The sequence below is a fragment of the Staurois parvus genome, unplaced genomic scaffold (genome assembly GCF_062004578.1).
Source record: "Staurois parvus isolate SC_StPar_1 unplaced genomic scaffold, SC_StPar_1.0 ptg000882l, whole genome shotgun sequence".
NCBI classification, from domain to species: domain Eukaryota; kingdom Metazoa; phylum Chordata; class Amphibia; order Anura; family Ranidae; genus Staurois; species Staurois parvus.
Genome location: NW_028318678.1, coordinates 3,976,533 through 4,001,464, shown reverse-complemented (window position 1 = coordinate 4,001,464; position 24,932 = coordinate 3,976,533). Strand labels below are relative to the sequence as shown.

The window sequence follows — 24,932 nt, the reverse complement described above, 5'->3', positions numbered from 1 at the left end:
GATGGACTGGCCAAGCATGTCTCCAGACCTAAACCCTATTGAGCATCTGTGGGGCATCCTCAAACAGAAGGTGGAGGAGGGCAAGGTCTCTAACATCCACCAGCTCCGTGATGTCATCATGGAGGAATGGAAGAGGACTCCAGTGGCAACATGTGAAGCTCTGGTGACCTCCATGCCCAAGAGGGTTAAGGCAGTGCTGTAAAATAATGGCGGCCACACAAAATATTGATGCTTTGGGCCCAATTTAGACATTTTCACTTAGGGGTGGACTCACTTTTGTTGCCAGCGGTTTAATCATTAATGGCTGTGTTTTGAGTTATTTTGAGGGGACAGCAAATTTCCATGTTATACAAACTGTACACTGACTACGTCACATTGCAACAAAGTGTCATTTATTCAGTGTTGTCACATGGAAAGATAGAATAAAATATTTACAAAAATGTTAGGTGTGGACTCACTTCTGTGAGATACTGTGTATGTATGTGTGTATATGTGTGTGTATGTATATATATGTACACACAGTATCGGCCACCAATGAGAAACATAATTAGACGTGTGCCAAGCAACTTGCCTATTAACAAATTTTGTACTTTTATGTTTCCTTTGAGCTGTTAGTCTGCACTTTAGCTGACCCTTGGGTATTCCTAGAGAATGTAAGGGTAGGTTTGTGGGCAGCAGCATTACTGGTAATAGAGGAACTCCCCACTTCCCTAGCACCACTGCCTGTAATGCTTACATGCTGATGATGCTCCTGAGTTTGAATGTACTAGAGTGAGAGTCTTTTGATAGTCAATCCTTAAAGCAAGCGACTGGATGACATTGGACTTCAGCCATACAGGTGGAACCTCAGCAGTAGGCTAGAATGAAATCATAGGTTTAAGAGGAGCTCAGCAGCAACATAACAGAATAGCTTGCTGAAAATGAATTTACCAGGCATACAATCCCAACCACGGCGCCACCTGCCTGGAGTTTCCATGTTCTCCCTGTGCCTGTGTGGGTTTCCTCCAGGTTCTCCGGTTTCCTCCCACACTCCAAAGACATGCTGGTAGGTGAATTGGCTCCTGTCTAAATTGTCCCTAGTATGTGTATGTATGAATGTGAGTTAGGGACCTTAGATTGTACGCCCCTTGAGGGTTAGGGACTGATGTGAATGTACAATATATATGTAAAGTGCTGTGTAAATTGATGGTGCTATATAAGTACCTGTAAAAAATATAAAATACCTGTCGGGGTGTTTTTGTTTTTTTTTATTTGCTCTGGCTAGTGTTGACCATTAACTACAGGTTGATAGGTTGGTTGCTGTTTTTTTTTTTTTTTTTTTTTTTTTTCTGTTGCTGCTCAAACATGAAGCTGTGAATTTTTAATGATGGCCAGGTAGAATTATTTATACCATTCTTTTTATTTTCCTCTTTTACAACTTTTCTAGAATTCAAGTCTGTTCTAGCCATAGCTAAATTTTGTCGTTTTTTTTCTTTTTGTGTGGTGTCAGTCCCCACAACGCATGTCGTTTTTTGTATATTATGAAGCTTTTATCACATCACACCAACCTGCCGTTTTTTTTTTAAATTTGTGGTTTAATTTTTTAAATTTTTGACCTGCCAAATGATTGCAATCACTGTGGGAAATGTTTTTTAACTGGTCCTAGAGTTAGGGCCAGATTTAAACCTTGGGGGGCAACTTAGGTTTGGGGGGGGGCCCTATGCACAAAGGTCACGTATGCATAGGGCCCCCCCAAACAATATACCAGTACAGAGTAAGAACATTTACAGATGACGGCTGGCAAAATATTATTTCCCGGGATACATTTTAATAAGAGTAATTTTTTTTAAATTCTATATTTTATATTTTTTATTTTTTTTTTATTTTTGATTTATATAGTTTGCCCCTTTTTGCTCCTTTATAAATCCAGCACTGTCAACAGTGTTTATTTTCCACCGTAGATTTATTGTTCAAGCTGGGTAAACAAAGATGAGTGGCAGATTTGCACAGTTAAAAGCTAAACAATTGCCAAGTACCTAGCCAGTATTAATGCTGATGCATGCAAACTAGCCACCACAAGGCAATGATCCGTTTGACTAATGTGAAATTCTTTGTTGCTGGCACACAGCTGTGGTATGCTGTTCTGAATACCACTTAAGATGGCCATACATCGGTCAAATTCCGAAAGAATTTTCTTTTGAAAATCTCTTCTAAGAATTTTCTTTCGAATTTCGCACCATTAATGGGCCACAGAAACTACCATTTTCATGTGACCTTCGAATTTAGGTGATCGGGCATGTTGGAAATGTTTTAAAAAACGAACATATTTCGAATCAATGATGGGAGAATCATGCGAGAAATATAACCGAAAAAGAACTACACATGAGCTCTGACCTGGAAAGAAAAGAAAATTCTTGGGCACGAAAATTCTTTTCTGTAGCAACATGAGGTGTCACTGAAGGCTTAGTTGGTTGAATTTTAAAATCAATGGTGGCGCCATCGGATAACAAAACTCACAAAATTTTCGATTTTCTAAAGAAAATTAGTTCGGAATTCGTTCCATGTATGGCCTGCATTGCGCTAAGTATTGGTCCAGCCCTTCAAATCATCGGATTCAGGTGTTCCAATCACCTTCATGGACACAGGTGTATACAGTCAAGCCCCTAGGCATGCAGACTGCTTCTACAGACATTGGTGAAAGAATGGGTCGCTCTCAGGAGCTCAGTGACTCCAAGCGTGGTCCCGTGATAGGTTGTCACCTGTGCAATAAGTCCATCCGTGACATTTCCTGGCTACTAAATATTCCACGGTCAACTGTTAGTGGGATTATAACAAAGTGGAAGTAACTGGGAACAACAGCAACTCAGCCACCAAGTGATAGGCCACGTAACGTGACAGAGCGGGGTCAGCGCATGCTGAAGCGCACAGAAGTCACCAACTGTCTGCAGCGTCAATATATAAAGATCTCCAAGCTTCGTGTGGCCTTCAGATTAGTACAGCAACAGTGCATAGAGAGCTTCATGGAATGGGTTTCCATGGCCGAGCAGCTGCATCCAAGCCTTACATCACCAAGTGTAATGCAAAGCGTCGGATGCCGTGGTGTAAAGCATGCCGCCACTGGACTCTAGAGCAGTGGAGACGTGTTCTCTGGAGTGAAGAATCACGCTTCTCTGTCTGGCAATCCGATGGACATGTCTGGGTTTTGGCGGTGGCCAGGAGAACAGTACTTGCCTGACTGCATTATGCCAAGTGTAAAGTTTGGTGGAGGGGGGATTATGGTGTGGGGTTGTTTTTCAGGGGTTGGGCTTGGCCCCCTAGTTCCAGTGAAGGGAACCCTTAAAGTGCCAGCATACCAAGACATTTTGGACAATTTCATGCTCCCAACTTTGTGGGAACAGTTTGGAAATGGCCCCCTCCTGTTCCAACATGACTGCGCTCCAATGCACAAAGCAAGGTCCATGAAGACTCGGATGAGCGCGTTTGGGGTTGAGGAACTTGACTGGCCTGCACATAGTCCTGACCTCAATCCGATAGAACACCTTTGGGATGAATTAGAGCGGAGATTGCGAGCCAGGCCTTCTCGTCTGACATCAGTGCCTGACCTGACAAATGTGCGGTACCTCTTTAGAGGTTGCAATAGCCCTACGCTGCTTTGTGAGATACTGGGGAAGACTTTTGAAAGTTGAAACTGCAAGTTCCTGGGTTTTGGGTGCTTCAGATTCACGCTGCAATAAAATATTTTCATACAAATCAGACCAGTGGGCAACCTATATATACCTAAAGATGTGAGATTTTGCTTGGTATGGCCAAAAACACCATTTTGTCCCTTGGGTACCCTTTTAACCTAGTTGTATACCTAAGGTTTGTTATAATACTCTGCTCTGCAAGATTGGGTGTCAAACTTAAGGTGGCCAGGGGGCTGAATGAGGAAAAAAAATGAGGTGGATAGAGGTGCCCCCTGTTGGGAACTTGTATTGACACCCGCACTCACTGCTGTAAGAACACAATGATCAGCGACTGAAGCTGCTGATCGAGCAATATTTTCCAACTTATAAGAAGAAACAGCAGTGAGCGCTAATCCTGAAAGCGGCTAGGCACTCTAAGCAACCAATAACACTTAAAAGCAATAACATAAAAATAGTGCAGCGCTGAAAATAATGACAAAATGACAAAAAAAGTAGTCCACTAAAAGTCTATGTCATATAAACGTATCCAGTGTCAGATGTGGATTCAGAATAGGTGATCCGTGTGGAAATGGCTGGAAAACGCACTCACCAGAAGTAAGACACATAAACGCAGTGTGTATATAAAGCTCATGGATCTTCAATCCAGAGGGAAGTAAAGCTGAGGGATCCACCATTCCTGTAACCGGATCAGCTTTACTTCCCTCTGGATTGAAGATCCATGAGCTTTATATACACACTGCGTTTATGTGTCTTACTTCTGGTGAGTGCGTTTTCCAGCCATTTCCACACGGATCACCTATTCTGAATCCACATCTGACACTGGATACATTTATATGACATAGACTTTTAGTGGACTACTTTTTTTGTCATTTTGTCATTATTTTCAGCGCTGCACTATTTTTATGTTAATATTTTCCAACTTGCCTTTGTGACAGAACTCAATCAAATGATCGACTTCTGTCGAGTGGGGATGACAACACACTGATTGATATGGCCAGCTTTAGGATGGCAAGTCTACCAGGAGGACTTCTCAATAAAGCAGATTAGAAAATCTGTTTCCATACTGTTACCCCCTTTCTCTGAATAAAATATTGTTGGCTGCATTGGGCCCTTCTCCCTCTCACGTCTATGCAGATATAGACATGGCAAGTTCTTGTGTTTACATGCACACCTGACGAGTGTTTGATTATGGTTGGTCAGATGTCTTCATATCTATGGTTGCCCTGACTACTATTTTCCTTACAGTCGAAATGAAAAGTTCCAGAGCTGCCCTGCTCTTGAGATCAGTGACATGGCTCCTCTACAAGTCACCCCAAACAAAGCCGAGCAGAAACGTGTACTTAAACGACCTCCCATATTGGAAGATTATATTCATGTGACAGCCAGTGATGGTACTAGAGTTTACATGGCCCTAAAGGAAGACCAGAACGGGACGGGAACAGTGGTAAGACTGAATTCTTGTCCTGGATTTACAACCTCTTTCCAGAAAAGATATTCGCTCTTAGAAATGCAGGATAAGATGGTTAGTATTTTACTTTGTATCTCTAAGACCCCATGTACACGGGACACTTCTGAACGATGGAAACTTGACTGCTGGAAAACGTAGGTTAAAAAATGTCTGTTTAGCTGTGTGTGTTTGCATACCGCGTTTATGTGCGTTAGCGTTTAGAAGTGTTTTTTATCCATTTCAATACCGGGCAATTTTACACCTTCCTGTCCAGGCCATTTTTCACGTTTCAGCGCTCTCACACTTTGAATGACAATTGCGCAGTCATACAACATTGTACCCAAACTAAAATTTTATCATTTTCTTCACACAACTAGAGCTTTCTTTTGGAGGTATTTAATCACCGCTGGGGTTTTTATTTTTTGCTAAATTAACAAAAAAAGACCAAAAAGTTTGAAAAAAAAACACGTTTTTCTTTGTTTCTGTTATAAAAGTTTACAAATAAATAATTGTTCTTCATAAATTTAGGCCGAGATGTATTTTGCTACATGTCTTTAGTGAAAATAACCCAAATTAGGATGTATTATTTAGTTTGTAGGAAAGTTATAGAGTTCACAAACTATGGTATAGATCTGAATATTGATCAATCCTGAAGTACTGACAGCCAATCTAATTTCTTAAGGTCCAAGAATGTCAGAATAGTACAGATATCCCCCAAATGACCCCTTTTTGCAGAGTAGATAGTCCGACGTACTTCATAAGAGGAATTTTTTTTTTTTTTACATACTGTCACCAGTGCAGTACAGCGTCATCATATAACTGGCATGGCGGTGAACAGGGACACTGACTGGTGACAGTATGAAAAAAAATATATATATATATTTTTTTTTTTTTAATTTTTTATTACTTTTTTTAAATTTTTTTTTAAGATTTTTTTTTTCATATTTTACTATGACCAAAGTAGTACAATGTTTCCATAGTAACATTGTACTACTTTGGGGAAGTGATCAGTATTTTATACTTTGCTCTAAGCAAGCATTTACCTGAATGACATTGATTCATTCAGGTTTTTTTTTTGTTTTTTTTGTGGTTAGCTGTGATTTGGCCACAGCTAATCACATGACATGTGCATGTGACCTGCTGTGACCATTCACAGCTAGGCACTAGTATACAATGGATGGCATGAATGAAGCCATCCATTGTATACAACTGTCATGTGATCTGCTGTGATTGGTCACAGCAGGTCACATGATACCGCCAACGGGGGCCGGTACTCAGATCTGTCATCGGCCGTGTCCGAGATACACGGCCGGTGACGGATCGCGCCGCTGCGTGGCTCTGCAACCGTGTGAACTGCGCATGTGTGGGAGCACACCAAATGGCGTGCACCCGGAAAGCTGAAGCATTTTTGCGGCCGCCAAACGGCTATAGGCCGGGCGGCTAATGGTTAAAGATAAGCACAGGATAACCTCCCAAATGCCCAGAATGCACTGAAAAGTGGTAAATTATGAACTATTTTTGACTGTTTCAGAGAAATACACACAGTAGAAGCAGAGACAGCAGGATGTGTTGAGATTAGCTTAGGTGTGAGTTGCTCATTAACATTTCTTTTGTTTCCAAGGGTGGGAGAGGTCTGAGGTGTGAATGGTCATCACACTGTGGACAAGCTTGGTAGGAACATCCTGTGCTCAGTCTTTTGTCCATCTAAGTACCTTGAAAATGCTTTGAATGCATTCTTCCTGATGAAAAAAGGCTCTGGACAGCATCGGGAACTGGAAGAGTTAGAAAAACATTTTCATGGACATGGACACATAGGAAAACATTAGGGAGAGTTCAGGGCCTGCTAAAAAAAAACCGCTGAACAGCTCCTAAACGTCCGTTTATCAGCTGCAGTGTACATGAGCCCTACGGCCTTCCCCAACAACCGAACAAACCTGACACACTTTTGAGATTCCCCAGTTACTTGCTACTTTTTTTTTTATTATGGAGAATCCATAGCTGGATCTTGAAAAAATGCTTGGGTTTTAATGGCCAAAACATCTAGTATACCTTCTCACTGGAATTTATAGCAGATCCAAGAATCACGTGTGCAATTCAGCTTACTGGAGACCTCCAGTTTTCATAGTTTGTGTCCATTTAAATCACATCAGTTTACTGGTCTCAGAGCTTTATAAGAAGCATTTAGCATGACCTCTTTACACCTACCTTTTTTTTTTTTTCTTTTTTCTTTTTTTAGGACATCCCAAAGCAGGGGGCTCTTAGTTGGAGAGGTGACCAGCAATTACATCTACTTGGAGTTCCTATCTCCTACCTGAAGGAACAAGTTGCAGATGAGGTAATAATTGTGTATGTTGTTACCTTCTATGTCCTTGATATTTGTTGAGATATTTGGACAGTCTTCCTTACCAATAGGCTCTAGTTTTGTAAGAAAAACACAAAATCTTTCCATAACTTCAGCTGCTTGTGTTTTTAGTTCTGGTAAGTTTAGTTTTTATGGGTTAGGTTTCTGGCAGGTTTGTTATAAGCCCTTGTAAGCCTGTTAAACCTGCCTATTGTATTCAGAATCTTCACCCACTGTTAAGATTAGCATATCTAAACTCTGGTTCAAAATGTTACTGTAACATCAAGCTTTGCTGTGTATATTACACCAAATCTACTCATTTTCAGGGATTGTTTTCCACTAATTTGACAAAGATCCTGGCAGTCTCTGGACTTCCTGTTGCAGGATGACAATTGTAAACCACTGCATCACAATTTGCATCATCAGCCTTCCTGGACACTTCTTCAGTAGTCTCCCTGTAGTCTCCTTATTGTTAGCACAGGTTGGCCTACATGCAAATCTGGCCATGTCCTTCATGGGAACTGTGCAGGGAAAGAGATAATTTAATGTACACTGTATTGCCAAAAGTATTGGTGGGCCGGCCTTTAAACACACATGAACTTTATTGGCATCCCAGTCTTAGTCCGTAGGGTTCAATATTGAGTTGGCCCCGCCCTTTGCAGCTATAACAGCTTCAACTCTTCTGGGAAGGCCGTCCACAAGGTTTAGGAGGGTGTCTATGGGAAGGTTGGACCATTCTTCCAGAAGCACATTTGTCAGGTCAGGCACTCATGTCGGGGGAGGAGGCCTGGCTTGCAATCTGCACTCTAATTCATCCCAAAGGTGTTCTATGGGGTTGAGGTGCAGGCCAGTCAAGTTCCCCCATCTCAAACTAACTCATCCATGTCTTTATGGACCTTGCTTTGTGCACTGGAGCACAGTCATGTTGGAACAGGAAGGGGCCATCCCCAAACTCTTCCCATAAAATTGTGAACATGAAATTGTCCAAAATGTCTTGGTATGCTGACACCTTAGGAGTTCCCTTCATTGGAACTAGAGGGCCAAGCCCAACCCCTGAAAAACAACCCCACACCATAATCCCCCCTCCACCAAACTTTATACTTGGCTCAATCACTCCAGAGAACACGTCTCCACTGCTCTAGAATCCAGTGGCGGCGTGCTTTACACCACTGCATCCGACGCTTTGAATTGCACTTGGTGACGTAAGGCTTGGATGCAGCTGCTCGGCCATGGGAACCCATTCCATGAAGCTCTCTACGCACTGTTGTGCTAATCTGAAGGCCGCACAAAATTTGGATTTCTTTAGTTACTGACTCTGCAGACAGTTGGCAAGTTCTGCTCACTGTGTGTATTTAGTAGCATGGATGGACTTGTAGCAGCCAATCACAGTACCACGCTTGAATTCACTGAGCTCCTGAGAGCGACCCATTCTTTCACAAGAATTGGGAGGTGATTGGAACACCTGAATCCAATGACTTGAAGGGGTGGCCTAATACTTTTGGCAATATAACGTATTTCACAAGTGATCCACTTTCTAATTCAACATTATATGGTATGATTCTTTTTTTTGGGGGGGGGGGGTTACTCCTGTTTAATTTTTGTTTTTGGTAGGGAAGACACATCAGCATTTGCCATATTTCCATTTCTCTCTTGTGATTCCATTAGGGATCCCATTTTCCCCTCACTTCCTGGCCCTATGACACTTCTAATAGAAAAGTGGGATTGGGGGTTACAGTTGTTGCCAGGGCATCAAGGTACAGACATTAATGAACTTAATGACCTTTTCCCCATGTCACTAAGTAATATGTGTGTTTGTTTTTCTCTTTGTGCATGTTGGAAAGATTTCTTATCACTTCCTGTCCTAAGAGGAAATCTCCCCAAATAGGGACACAGACCACAACACAAGGGGCTGTGTCATTGCTCTATCCAAACCAAAATAAATTGTTTTGGCTGTAAACTGTGTGTTGTTTTTTGTTTTGTTTTTTATTTATTTTTTTTTACACATGATGAATTACCGTTGAATTATCACTCCTACAGCCCAGCCTTGCTGCACTGCCATGGAACCGAGCAATCAGGAAGTCACCCTGGAAAGGGTAGAACTGAGACTTGACTGTTTACTGCTGTATACTGTACCTGTTATTCTTCATGTCGCCCTCCAGGATTTCCTTTCATCATACAAAAATTTTGTCTTCTAGCGTCGGCGACAGGTGGTAGAAGAGTCTCAACGGCTCACAGAGATGTTGAACAGGTGAGTAAATAACTGACGGCATCCATCAAAGTGAATTTAAAGTAGAACTGTGGCCAGGCTGTGGGCATTCGGTTATTGCCATATTCTTAACAAAAAGTAACTTGGCTATAGGGCCAGTGCATACTGACTTGCGCTAAAATGCATGTACATTTCCATGCATTTTAGTCGCATTTTAACGTTCGCTGATGTCCGATGACATACGTTTTTACATCCTTTGACATACATTTGGCATTTTAGTGCAGCGCAATGCATTTTTATGGTTTGAATAGGATAGATTGGAAATTTGTTTTTCAGATGTCCTTCTGTTGATCTGGGTTTTACAGCTGTACTAAAATACACTGGCTTGAATTAGGTCTTAAAGAAAAATTCTGGGATAGGCAAAAAAAAAATCACCCATTAGTACGCCCCCTACACAAAACGGTTATTAAAATTTTGAAAATTCTTACTGTAAAATATCGTATTGTCTCGATATTTTATTAACTTGTATTGATGAGAAATGTTCAGATAGAAAGTCCTTCCACTTCTTGCATAAACTCAAAAAGATGATTTAATAATAATGTTGCATAAAATTAGAAATAAAATATTGGCATACAGAATGTTTAAATAATGTCCAAAAAATATAGTTAAGTTCTTGATAATAAGATTGTATATATGTATATGTGTGTGTAGTGTGTAACGCATCAAGGCTTCTAGCAAAGTGTCCTTAAAAAGTCTTTGTTCTGCTCTTAAAAGAGCAATCCAGCCCCCACCATCTCCTAAAAGTGGGTTGGTATTCTCTTGTAGTCCCACTAAGATAATTGACACCAACAGAGGTATTAAAACAAAACCTCCAATCTACTTCTCTCAAAGTCTGAGTGTAACTTTATCTCTTACATAGATGGGGGAGGATGGGGGAAGGTATAGCTAATTGCTCTCATATGTGGCTTGAATGTAAAGGAAAAACCCAAGATATATGTTCATATGTATATTCACAGACTATGAAGTCTAATTACTTTTCCCAATCTAGAACAAATATAAATATAATAACTCAATTATTCTATTAAGATCCATCTCATTCATACTTATGTTAGTACTGTTAATAAGAAGATATTAGATATTGGGTTAAGGAAAGCTTCTAACACTTACCTTTTAGAAGAAAAGTCTAATGGGATTTTCGTCACCTCATCTCTGTATTCCAAAAGATAACAGCATCTGCTCTGCCAAGGAGGAGGTGTAACAGCAGGGATTGCATCATATCCTCTTCTCTCTCTGCTATAAAAGTAAACTACAGTTCCCATCAACCACTGGAAATAGTAGTGGATGTGGGCGGGGACACTAGACTTGTAAATGTTGAATGTGACCAACAAGATGTACGTCACACAGACAGGCAGGGAAGCCTAAATGATAGCTCTCTGTCATCTAAAAAAAATATTGATGCTGGTTTATACTGAAATGTATCAAAAGATAAACAACTGTAAAAAACAAACAACACAAAAACAGCGCAAAATCTAAAATTAAAATAACACAAATAGATAAACACTAAATTTATAATAAGTGTTCGTGAAAAAATATATATATATAAGTCCTTATTCCCATCAAAACCAATAAAAAAATCAATCAAAAATATTCCAAATGTGCTTCCACCTATCCACCACGTGAGAAATAATGTTGACCGCACACTCCATCTGGTGAGTGCAGTCAACATTATTTCTCACGTGGTGGATAGGTGGAAGCACATGTAGAAGATTTTTTATTGATTTTTTTTTATTGGTTTTGATGGGAATAAGGACTTATATATTTTTTCACAGACACTTATTATAAATTTAGTGTTTATTTGTGTTATTTTAATTTTAGATTTTGCGCTGTTTTTGTGTTTATTATTGGTGTTTTTTCACTGGTGCACAGCTGCATAATCATATAGTTTTTTTCTTTTTTTGGCGCTGGGATATATACTTTTGGTTTAACTGTAAAAAACAGACTGTAGGCAGTCGTTAATCAAAAATACCCATGCAGAGCAGCATTATAAATAATTACGTGCAGAACTTTATTACATATCTAATTCAAAGATTATTTGTGAACATTACCTTGCAAAAAGGGACAAACAAACACCAGCCCTATATAGTGAATTAAAAGAAAACAATCTGTACTAGAGCGTATGCATATGGTCAATGATGTGACCAAGCCCCCTATGGGCGGGGTTAAACACGTCAGAAGGTGTGGCCGGAGCAACAGTTGAGGCCATCCATCACACATATTGTTTTCTGACTCCTGGGGATTGGTTTGAGTGGCGTTCACCCCTACATACTGCACCAAGTCTCTGCAGTAACTTGGGAAACTGCTCCCTCTCCCTTTCTCTGCCAACAGGGTGATTATCATGTACATACAGCCTCGAGCTGCGCCAGAGGCTCCTCTGAGGTACATCAATGATATTTTCATCAAAATATCATTGATGTACCTCAACCACTTAAGAACATGGCTAAGGTACATTGGTGATTTGTAAACTATTTCCTGTTCCTATAATCCCAAATGGAGGCAAGCATATGTCGGAGCGCAGGGGGCTCCCATTAAGGTACCACAGATCTGTTGGTAAATGGCTCCTAGGAATTGGAAGCAGTTATTAAAAAGCATGAATTCTAGGAGATCCAAGATAAATTAATTTTGGACCCCCATTTCTGGATAGTGTAGTCTAAGAAATCGGGCTTCTACTGTCATATCCCAAACACATGGAATTGACGTGTAGAGTGATTCCACGTCAGTTTCTACCAGTTCTTTCTGGTACCTGGATACCTTCTATTTTAGTCAAAACATCCCTAGTATCTTGCATGTAGGATTGTAAAGTGATGACCATGTCATCTAAGTATTTACCTATTTTTTCCAGAGGGCCATTAACAGCAGATGCTATGGGCCTCCCTGGTGGACTCGGGATCTTTATGTATTTTTTTTTTTTTTTTATAATCCAAACAACTTTTATTGCCAAGACAATAAAAAAAATGGAACAGTGCTTACAGAATCTACAATGATGTTACTTCAACAGGATTACACATAAATAGAACAATGTGGATATGCAGAACCTGTAATAGACAGAATAACAGAAATAGTAACCAATCAAAACAGAGAAGATCAGGATCCATGGCCATCTTGAGAATATTATCCCATAAAATGTATAATATATTAAAGACATCCACTCTTAAGAAGTCATATTCATGTTTAGTTAGCAAATTTGCCTGATAGGCCCAGAACAGTTAACGGTTCAAACACTCCACAATTTTTGAAAGGGTTTTCTGACAACTTGACGTAAGTATTGGAATCACTCAGTTGTCTTTTAATCTCTTGTCTATTCATTAGGACTACATTACCTTTTTTTGTCACTTCATGGTTATATTTAGAAGCATTTTTAATTTGTCTAGAGCAATTCTTTCTGCTTTCGTCAAGTTGTCAGGTCGATTTTTTTCCCAATCATCTTTAAGTAGATCAGAATGTACCAAGTCAAGGAAAAGGCTAAGCCATTTATTTTCACTTAAATTAGGCGTTCTTTTAGGCTTTGTTTTTAATCTAGTTATTCTTTTCTATTTTGTGGACGATGTATCTACATTATCCTCTTCATCATTAAGGTGACTGATTAAGTAGTGTAATGCTTGAAAAATAGGTTGGTAGCTTATTTCATGGGAAGGTCTGCTGGAAATGATGAAATGCCCCTGCTGCATTCCCAGATAGCTTTAAAAATGTGCTGGACAGAACGTAATTATGTCAAAAATGAAGGAATCCTTTTTTTGGATACAGTTGTGTGTTGTTTTTTCTGATGCTTTTTTATTGAGTTTTTGAAGCACTAATCACATACTGAACAAACAGCCCAGCCCAACAATACAGTCGCAGTGGGTAGATTAAAGTAGTAGAAGCGGAGATATTATGGGAATGGTCTGTTATAAAACAGCATAAAGGCAGATTATGTAACTTCACATGAGTAGTTACAGACAAACATTAGTAGTTTACAGTTGTGTATTTAGTCCATTAGTTTATTTAAAAGGAAGCCAACAGCAATGGTCATATTTAGTATGTTTGCCATTGATGCTGTAACCTGTTATGTTTCCTAAGTCAAATGAACGAACTTGAAGAGGTGGAAAGTGAAACTTTGGAGCTCTGCAATGGTGAGGAGGAGGATGGGGTATCAGAACATAACCTCTGGGTGGACAAATATACTCCGAAGTGCTACACAGAACTGCTCAGTGATGATGTAAGCTGTTTCTCATGTCAGATGGTTAAGTTTATTCCCTTTAAATTGTAATGGAAAAAGTAGAGCAAAATCTGAGACTGTTTGCATATCATACTATCATGTACAATGTAACCGTGTGTGTATGTATATATGTGTGTGTACATATATGTGTGTGTATGTATGTGTGTGTGTGTGTGTGTGTATGTATGTGTGTGTGTGTGTGTGTGTATATATGTGTGTGTATATATGTGTGTGTGTGTATATATGTGTGTGTGTGTGTGTGTGTGTGTGTATATATGTGTGTGTGTGTATGTGTGTGTGTGTGTGTGTATATATGTGTGTGTGTGTATATATGTGTGTGTGTGTGTGTGTGTGTATATATGTGTGTGTGTGTGTGTGTGTGTGTGTGTATATATGTGTGTGTGTGTGTGTGTGTGTGTATGTATGTATATATGTGTGTGTATGTATATATATATGTGTGTGTGTGTGTATGTATATATATATATGTGTGTGTGTGTATACAGATAGATAGTAACACAAAATCAACTGGACTTGATGATTATTCTTGAACACTGTCCTGACTGTCTGCTTTGGCTCATTGTAGTAATGGGGTTATGGTGCTTGAATTACACACAGAATGTAAATGCCATGGAATTCCCTCCCAAGTAAACTGAATAAATCCCTTAAGCCAGCCATACATGGATTGAAATTCATCAGGTTCAGCAGGGACTGGCTGAATTTTCAATCCATGTATGGGGAAGAGGTTCTACAGAAGTCAGTCTACTGATTGACTTCTGTACGACCACTCTGTCAGATTTTTTCCATTTGATCAACGCTGCAGGCTATAGTGTGTGTGGATAGGGGAATCAAGTACGTTTTATTTATTCATTTATTTTTTTTTTCATTTGATCTGGTTGAACAAAACAACTGACTGATCTATGGGCTGCCTTAGATGAGTGGTACAAACAATAATTAGCATGTTTATTTGATCTACTGTAAAATATCCCTTTAGCTGAATGGCTGAGAAGCTTTATATTTTCCTTCGTAACTAATGAAGTAAATCAGTGTTCGAATTTTAAAAGTTAATCTACCTGGTCAGTTTTGCTGTAATGTATAAATGGAGAATAGATTGTTTTGCATTTTTTACATTTTCTGGTGAAAATACTGGTCCAAGCTCCTGTTAGCACTGGCCACAGTCTGTCTGATAGCCAGGAAACTTGGTCACATAATTTCTGTTGAAGCGAGAGATCAAGCCAATGTAGTTTTTTTAAAGTAGTCATTCCAAGCTAGTTAAATTAAGAGCATGGAAAAACACGTTTTAATTGTCCTTTTTGTTTTCATTATTTCATCTCCAGTGTCAGCAGAAAACCTGAGCCCCAGCATTTAGCGACAGATAAAGACCTCTGCTTTCAGTAAAGTAGCAGTCCAACATGCCCCCTGCATAGTCATAAACTGCAATTTTGATGCTCATACTCTTTCTGAAGCAAGGATTGTGAGAGACTGCTGCTTTCACTCAGAAAGCAGAGGTCTTTTTATCTGCAACTGAATACCAGGGCTCAAGATATACTACTGGAGTTATCAAATAAATATATTTAATTTTTATATATAATTTTTTTTTTTTAGAACCTTACATTTGTCTGCATTCTCAATCTAGTTATTAACTTTATTTCATTACTGTATGGTTATTGCATATAATAGGTTTGCTGTTAATTTTTTTTTTTTTGTCTATAATTGGTATATATTTTTTTCCCTCTCTTGGCTCAGTATACAAATCGTTGCCTGTTGAAATGGTTAAAACTCTGGGATACGGTGGTGTTTGCAAAGGAGAAGACTGTAAAAAAGGCCAAACCAAGCACTGAGCAGAAAGCAAACTTCAGAACACAGAAGGAGCAGCAGGGCAAGTGGAAGACCAAAGCCCAGATCACAGAGGAGATTCTGGAGGCAGAGCTAGATCAGCATAACAGGCCTAAATACAAGGTAGCTGAGTGAAGTTATGAAGCGTTGTCTTTAGCAATCCATGAATTTGATTAGAATAAATAATATTCTAAAAATGGTCATATACAGAATTAAGTACAATTGTGGAGTGCAAATGCAGCTTTTGGAGTGGTGTTACAGCAGTGCAGGTACAAATGTTGACTTTTAGTACAATACTGCAATTAGAAACTGTGGCAGAAGTTGGCTTTATAATAAACAGCCTATGGAACGTCAGGTCTAAGGGAACAAGACCAGGGGTGTTGAACCAAGCATCCCACATTTGCTCAATTTATCTGGGCATCCATGATGTTGGTAGAGAAGTTGCTCATTTATTTATTACAGGTACTTATATAGCGCCATCAATTTACGCAGTGCTTTACATATATATTTTGTACATTCACATCAGTCCCTAACCCTCAAGGGGCATACAATCTAAGGTCCCTAACTCATATTCATACATATACATACTAGGGACAATTTAGACAGGAGCCTAACCTACCAGCATGGAGTTTGAATCTTTGCGGCATGTTTCCGGGCTGAGTGAAGTGCGCGGCTGAGCCATTAAGTTTGCAGAACCAATGGAGAATACGAGTCTGACCCATTATCCAGAGGAAGGGAATCCCTGTAAACAGGTGGCTGACCCTATCCATCCTAAAGGGGACCTCTAGAGCAAAGCAGACATCATCCATCTGCAGTGTTGCCCATTCCTAGACTGATGTTCCACATACACCGATCATACCTCACAACCTAAGTGCCCTGAGGTGGATATATATAACACTGTGCATATTCTATGCGCATCTGGTAAGTGCGCAATCCTACCATTTCTTCAAAGCACCAGTATACGGATATCTGCTCGCTTCTGTGTTTTTCGTATGCTTTATAGACTGATCCACATCTGGATTCTACTGTGATTATATTTATCTTAGCGCTGCACTGTATTATTTATTGTACATTTGGAGGTTTCATTTGGTTACCTGAGTGTATCAGCTGCTATATTGGAGAGCGCTCACTTTATTTATTACAACCTACCAGCATGTCTTTGGAGTGTGGGAGGAAACCCACGCAGGCACAGGGAAAACATGCAAACTCCAGGCAGGTAGTGCCGTGGTTGGGATTCAAACGACCCTAGTACTGCCAGGCGGAAGTGCTAGCCATTTAGCCACTGTGCTGCCCATAGCAAAGGGTGGCCCCCACATGCCTTAACCCAATCCTGAGACGTTGGAGTCTCAGATTTCCAGTTCAGTAAGATTAATTTATGGGCCTGGAATAGCCCTCTGAAAACTGCTTCTCTAGTATGGGTATCATCCAATATAGCTAAAGACATTTTTTTTCATTTTTCATTTTAACTGCACTTTGATAAGCTCTGTTAATGGTATATATAACCGTCTTCCAATATCTATGGAGCTTACTGCAGCACCACAGCGTATGAATCAGGTCACCGTGGTCTCTGCAACACTCACTGCAGATCAGGTTGTGCAATAGGCCCAATTTATGGAGTTTAGTGAGGGTGTCATGGGTACCTAACACTATATAAAATTGAGAGAGCGGCTTCCCATTGGTCATCTAGAGCCTAACTCCGCTTCCTATATTTCTGTTGCTTTACATGGGTAGCCCTGTAAGTAGCATGACATAACAACAGGAAATAAACCCCTCGGTTGTCCTGATATGTTGCAAAAAATTAAAAATAGGAGTGAGAGATGCCAAACCAACTGAATTTATGTTAGTAAAAATAATTCTGAACCAAGTTCATTCTTTGTGCGATATTTACTGTACAGTATAAGTGCAAAATATTCCAAATGACAAGTCGACTTCCAAAATAGTAAAATGCTTTGCTGTTTTTTTAGTGAGCTTTGAAGAGGTGGACTGTCAATGGAGCAGTTTTTATCTGTTTACGTAGAGATGAGACTTGTCCCATAGCTCCTTTACATTGATCACTGAACCGGCCCTATCGGTCTCTACCCAAACGGAGCTTACTTTCTGAATAGTCCTACGTTGCAAGGCCAGGTTTGGTGGAAGGTCACACAAAACAGATAGCATTGGACTGAATCAAACCAAGGACCCTAGTGGGGTGCCAAGCGGGAATACTAACCAGATAACCCAGCATGCTGTCCAACTTCATATCCTGCCCTAAATGTTTCCTGTAGTTGAGAAGAACCATAGCAGACTCCAGTGGGTTATTCAAGGAGGAGAGGGAGCTCGATTTGGCTCTTCTTAAATGAACGTTAAGTCAACTTTTTTTTTTTTTTTTAATAAAGCTAAAGCTGGTATTTTTCAATAGCCTCCGTAAAACAGATGGGAATCGTGATGAGATTGCCATTCAGCAAAATTCCCAAAACCAGAAGAGTTTCAGAACTTATAGATTAACATAGACACCTAGTAAATGCAGGCTTATATTAATATACTGTATAATGGATGTTTGCTTAGTTTGTTAAATATCCAATATATTTTTTCCAAGATTGCATTGCTTACTGGTCCTCCTGGTCTCGGGAAAACAACCCTGGCTCATGTTATAGCAAGGCATGCTGGGTACAATGTTGTGGAAATGAATGCTAGGTGAGTGTTTTGTATTTATTTATATTATTATTATTATACAGGATTTATATAGCGCCAACAGTTTGCGCAGCGCTTTTCAAATTTATTTATATGCTTTGACGTTCTAAAGGGACTATAATAAATTGAAATTGTTACTTTCAATTGCTCTTACTCTTTCCAGGTATTATGTTTTTCTGTTTTCATTAATATAAGCAGTCAATTTACTGCCTTCAAAGTCTCATTAGCCCTGGTTTACATCGGTGTGACTTGCCATGTGATTTGACAGTTTCAAATCACTTGACAATTCACTTCCTAATTGTGCTTATGGAACAGTTCAGATCGATGCGACTCAGACTTTGTGGTGTGGCACCAATATTGGGGAAAAAAAGCTTCCTGCACTATTTTTGGCATTTTCTTGTGTGACTTGCATAGACCTCTGCATGAAGTCGCACAGATGTCAGGTAAGTGGCACATGAAATTGCACTGACCAGTGGCGTTGAAATTGCGCTGCTTCAAGGGAAGTAGTGTGATTTCAAAGCCACATTCAGTGTGAACCAGGGCTTAATCCTTTAAAGAGTTAGTCTGCCTAAGCGTGATATTTCATCCTTCGCTGAATGTATTTAAGTTGAATCACAGAGTATCTAATACCCTCGTATTCTGATTTTTCCTCTTCTGCTCATGAGCTCCAACTTTCATAGTAATCCCCTTATAATTTTACATATGATGAAGGTGGAGAATTAGAGTCATAAACTCTTGTCAGGGAGGTATTCGTGCCAGAATGCCTGTGAGATGTAAAGAGCTGGTGTGATTTGCCTTTGACTATTCACCAGTAATTGAAATATCGCATTTGGATAGACAATCTTTTAATATTTCCTTACTATATCCCATCTTGTAAAATTATCAGATCTAGGGTTTTTTAATCCATCTCCACTTCAATACTGTACCTATCCACACATAGAACATGATCACAACCGATTAGGTCTCACGTGAAACACCTTAAACTTTAATGGTGGATATTCACCCTAATGGTACTTACTGAGCACTAAACAGCCATAATGCACATGTACCTTGGTAGATCTACTAGGATGCCATGTTTGATTCCTGAACCGGGCTGAAAATTGTACTGGACTTCCCTTTATTATTTTATTTTTTTATTGCACTGTAGCTGGCCCACAAATACGTGAACTGACTTCATAGAAAAGGATTGTGGTTCAAAGCACAACCTATTTGTATTTCAGATGTCTGGATGCTTGGAGTTTAGCTTTAGCAATAAATCAGTACAGCATTATCACTCAATAAAATTATGATTGTTGCCAAAAGCGATTTTAAAGGTTTTTTTTTTTTTTTTGTAAAATAACAAACATGTCTATACTTACCTACTGTGTGCAGTGATTTTGCACATAGCAGCCTGGATCCTCCTTTTCAGGTCCCCTGCAGGCTCTCCTAGCTCCTCCTGTCTGTCAGGTGCCCCCAGAGCAATGGGAGCACCCATTGCTCAGTGTGTCCATTCACACTCTGAACTGCGTTATGGCCCCACCCCCTCTCCTCATTGGCTGACTGGCTGTGATTGACAGCAGTGGAATGGGTCATGCTTGCTGTCTCAGCCAATGAGGCAGAGACCCAGGACAGCCGAGGTTGTCATTCACATCGCTGGCTCGAGAAGGGGCTGAGGGAGCTGCTGCACACAGAAGGTGTTTTTTTACCTTCATCCATAGAACGAATGAAGGTTAAAAATCTTTAGCCTTTACAACACATAAACAGAGCGCAAGCAACCGAATATAAAAAATTGTAAGCAGGTGACCAGAATGGTAACTGTTTTCTTTCATTTATTTTGCTAGTGATGACCGCAGCCCGGATGTCTTTAGGACCCGTATAGAAGCTGCTACTCAAATGAAGTCTGTTCTGGGAGCAGACGAGCGACCCAACTGCCTGGTTATCGATGAAATTGATGGTGCACCCACTGTAAGTAAAGGGACAACTGTTTCATGTAAAAAAAACAAAAGTAAGATATAATCCGCCATCAATCTTAAACTGAAAATCTTGTCAAAACGTTTTAGTTTGGTTTGAGTGTGGAAGGCTTAGACCCTTGCTTATGTGTGTTCCTATTGGAAGATTTCCCTTTACTTCCTGTATCAGAAGCAAATATTTATTGTTAATTCTCACTATTTTTTTTTTTTTCCGTTCTTTTTAAAACTGTCATGTGTGATGTTTATTCCATGTTTATTCCACACCTCCTGCTCTGTGATGCCAGACAGCAAAAAAACCTAATCCTTGACTACTCTATCGTAGACTTTTGTTTTCTTTCCGGATTTCCATGCTGTAATCCATGCTGCACTGACTCCATTACCACCGCTGTCTCCTAGCTAGCAGTGTGTATCAACTTCCCTCAGTGCTTACACCTTCCAAGCCTTAGGCTCCATGCACACGGGGCGTTTTAATAACGCTGGTAACAGCTGTGTAAAGTCACGTTAAAACGTGAGTTTTTCAGCGTTTTTGCATTAGCATTTTGCCACGTTTTTTTGCAGTTTTTTTTTTTTTTTTACCCCAAAAAATTTCCAAAACCTCTGGTTTGTCGGCGCTGGGCATAGATATGAGTGAAGGAAAAATGGCCTCCACTCATCTCTATGCCCTTGGAGGACCACAGCAATGTCACGTCCGGTTCAGGACATTTTTTTTTTTTTTTTTTTAAAGAACTGGATTAATGCTTTTTTCTGATCCAATGCTTTACATTGCAGAGGAGAGATGTGGGGTCTTATTAACCCCATATCTCTCCATAAACAGGATCTGTCACTAATTTCTATCACAAGAGATGCATGCATTTCTTGTGATAAGAATAAAAGAAATTAAAACATTTTTTTAAGGGACAGTGAAAAAAAAAACAAAACAAAAAACATTAAATAAAAAAAAAGTTTAAAGTGCCCCTGTCCCCCTGTGCTCGCACGTAGTGGTGAATGCATACATAGGCCATGCCCACATATGTAAATGGTGTTCAAACCACACACGTGAGATATCGCCACAAACATCAGAGCAAGAGCAATAATTCTCGCACTAGACCTCTGTAATTTTACACTGCTAACCTGTAGAAATGTTTAAAGCATCACCCATGGAGATTAAGTACCGCAGTTTCACGCCATTCCACAAGCTTGCACAATTTTAAAGCGTGACATGTTGGGTATCTATTTACTCGCTGTAACATTCTTTCTTATTTTACAAAAAATTGGGGTATATATATATATATATATATATATATATATATATATAATTTTTTTTTTTTTTTTAATCAAATTATATTTTTTTCCAAAAAATATATATTCATCTTTAAAAACTGCACATTTCGGTTTTTGGCCAAGTGCATTTTGAGTTTTCGGTTTCGGTACCAGAATTGTTATTTCGGTGCACCACTAATGAACACATAGGGTAACATGCTGGGGGAGTTTACTGGCTGTAGAAAAAGTAAAAAGTCAAAAACAGCCGCTGTAAAAACGTCCAATGAGTATGACTTATTCTCACCTCACTCACGCAGTGTGCACAGGTTCAGATATCCATCTCATGGCAAAAAGGGAAAGAAGCAAAGCTTTATACTACTGCTCACAAGTGTCCAAATGACAAGCGCTTACCAGAACCAAAATAACTACAGATCTCACTAGAGACCACCATTCTTATGCCGTAACCACTGGTATCTGGTGTCTGTACCTATGGAATGCTCCACCTCTTTCTCTCTTTTTAAACTCTCAACAGAATCAAAATCTGGTGAGGCACGGGCACGTCCACCAAATATAGAGAACATCTCCACGTTGGACACAGCCCCTAAAACATCTATCACTATATGAAATATTAGCATTTGTTTGTCTAAATGAATGATTAGATTCTATTCTGTAGAAGGTGTAGGAAGAAGGCGGGTACACGAAGGGGTAGAGTAAAGGGTTGTTGGGTGTTCTAGTGGAGTGCTTTTGCATGCCATGGACTAAGCAGATCTTTGCTAGTACAGTAGAATTCACACTACAACATATTATAAAGTTCGAATTATTTAAATGTATGATTTTTTTTTTTTTTTTTTTATAGATCTCCATTAACATGCTGCTCAGCTTGGTAAACAGAAAAGATGGGAAAGACACAGACTCTGCTACCGAAGGTGCAGCAACAAAGAAAAAAAAGAAGGAAGGAGGTTTGCTGCTTAGACCCATCATCTGTATTTGCAATGACCAGTAAGTCCTGATCTCATTTGTTTAGATATATTTGCTAAAACTGGGTGATATATCTGGCAAGGTGTATAGACAGGCAGTGTAGGGGCCTGTGTAATCTGGAACAGATTAATGTGTGTGCTGATCGTGTTATTAAACTCCCACACTGTTCTCCAGGACAGGTGCTACACCAATATGAAATCATGCTACCAATGACTTCCTATGTGTAGGGGCAGACTGGCCATCGGAGCACTCGGGCACTGCCCGAGGGCCTGGGGTCAGTAGGGGGCCCCATGTGATGCCCCTGGTTCCTTTTTATTGGCTTTTTCATAGGCTTTTTTGGGTGTGGGCGAGGACACAGGGGCCCCATGATCTCCTATTGCCCGGGGGCCCCATTAGTTGTCAGTCTCCCCCTGCCTATGTGTGTCTGTTTGAAAGCACAGTTAGTCACATGAGTAGATATTCAATTAGGTAGTTTATTCTAGATCTTGGTTTACCCCACCACTCATGCTGCTTCTTGAATATGAATTCTCCTCTCACTTTCACCTGTCAACACCTTGCCTCTATAAAGATAACTGCCTCCATGCAGACACAGTGCAGAACACAGCATAGTGCTTTTTTCTTTTCTTTTTTTTTTTTTCTTTAAACACCAAAACAGGTTTTATTTTTCTTGTCAAAATCCTCCTTAAAGCAGAACTTTTCCCATAATAACTTGATGAAAAATGTTCCACATTAATAATTATGCTGCCAGAATGACTGTGTGCTGTATATTGCCTCCAGCATTGTTCCTGTTTCTTCTTTCTGGTGGCTGATATTTTGCTGAAGCCCACAGCCTCTGAGCAGCAGTAAATATTTAGGCTGTCAGCACATCGGCCTCTACATTTCTGACACAGTGATGAAAAATGGAGAGCAACTGAGCATGTGCAGAGCAGGATGAGACAGTGTATTACTAGACTTTAAACAGCATAGACACTTATTTTTAATGTTTTACATAGCTATACCTGCAAAAGGAGCCGGCCTGAAGTGATCTAGCAAGACATAATTTTCTGACTAAAGTTCCGCTTTAACTGAAGCCTTTTGCTGATATTAAACATTCCTGTCTTTTTCATACCAGTTTATGTAATACAAAGCATGGATTATTACAGAGCCCATCCTGGCTGTGTTTTTTTTTTTTTTCTGCTGTTTATAGATATTTTTTGTCCACTTTGAAGATGGCTGTTTTTTGCCCCTTTTTGTTGTTTAGCTTGTGTGAATCCTCACCAAATCCGTGTGACCCTTTTCTCTCCTGTACAGGTACGTCCCAGCACTGCGACAGTTGAGGCAACAAGCTTTCGTGCTAAATTTCCCTCAAACATTACCTTCCAGGCTGGTACAAAGGTTATATGAGGTCAGTGAAAACGCAGTTGGAAAAATCATCTTATCTGTAGTTCAGAGTAGTATGCAAGATTCTACCAACTTTATAGTATAGAAAATTTTAAAACGGAGCTCCAGTCCCCAGAAGACATTTTTTTTAAAAGCGGACCCAAGATTGCCTTTCGTTAACATTAACAATTGGATAAAGTTATTAGTTAAAGCCTTTTAATTACTGTTAAATATGTTAAAGTTTACCTTGATCTCGGAAGCAGCCAGGCTTCCGATGGCTGTGGGCATCTGAAGCCCACAAGTCTTTACTTCCTGGAGTTGGTGCTGTTGGCTATCCCAGCATGCACCACTCGATCTTGCTTCCCCACACAGGACTCCGGTAAAATGGTGCCAAACTCCGGTTTTGACGTACCGCAATAGTCAGACACTAGGAACCCAACAGGCTCCTGGGATACAGGACCTGACATCCCAGGAGACTTTGCGATTCGCCATAACACGTCGTTGCCTAGGTGGCCGGGACAAGAAGTGCAGTGCTGAAACTTCTTGTCCGGCCCATGTATATAAACGGCCAGACGGGAGCAGTGCAGGGGTGGGTTGGCCAATCAGTGATCACATGAATAGGTGTAAGCAAGATGTCATTTATGACATCCTTGCTTACTACGTGTGAAATCGGTGAATGATCACAGAGATCTCATGGTATAAGGCTATTCACAACAGCCTTGTACCATGTGACCAATCACAGCTCTCCCAGTATTTCGCAATGGCTGCAAGAATGCAGCCAGAGAGAAAGATAAATGATTGCTTTTACACCCATAAAGGCTATAAAAGCAATCAGTGTAAACAAAAAAAAAAAAAAAATCTATGGTGACGCTGTACTGCTAGGGTGACAGTATGTAAAAAAAAAACATAAATAATATAAAAACAATTAATGTAAAAAAAGTTTGAAAAATGTATAATTTTTGGTTATAAACTACTTTGGGTTATTTTTTTTTT

At 39.8% G+C, this 24,932-nt stretch overlaps 1 protein-coding gene across 2 annotated transcripts in view; it reads left to right on the top strand.

Annotated features, from left to right (window-relative positions):
• CHTF18 (chromosome transmission fidelity factor 18) overlaps positions 1 to 24,932 on the top strand; it is a 90,298-nt gene that overhangs the window by 5,696 nt on the left and 59,670 nt on the right. For both annotated transcript variants that reach the window (XM_089656045.1, XM_089656044.1), the window contains exons 4-12: positions 4,911 to 5,109; positions 7,349 to 7,447; positions 9,649 to 9,701; positions 13,773 to 13,911; positions 15,655 to 15,867; positions 18,320 to 18,417; positions 20,235 to 20,358; positions 22,459 to 22,601; positions 23,871 to 23,964. In XM_089656045.1, coding sequence (XP_089512171.1) covers positions 4,911 to 5,109; positions 7,349 to 7,447; positions 9,649 to 9,701; positions 13,773 to 13,911; positions 15,655 to 15,867; positions 18,320 to 18,417; positions 20,235 to 20,358; positions 22,459 to 22,601; positions 23,871 to 23,964 — 1,162 coding nt within the window. The remainder of the gene's footprint in view (positions 1 to 4,910; positions 5,110 to 7,348; positions 7,448 to 9,648; positions 9,702 to 13,772; positions 13,912 to 15,654; positions 15,868 to 18,319; positions 18,418 to 20,234; positions 20,359 to 22,458; positions 22,602 to 23,870; positions 23,965 to 24,932) is intronic.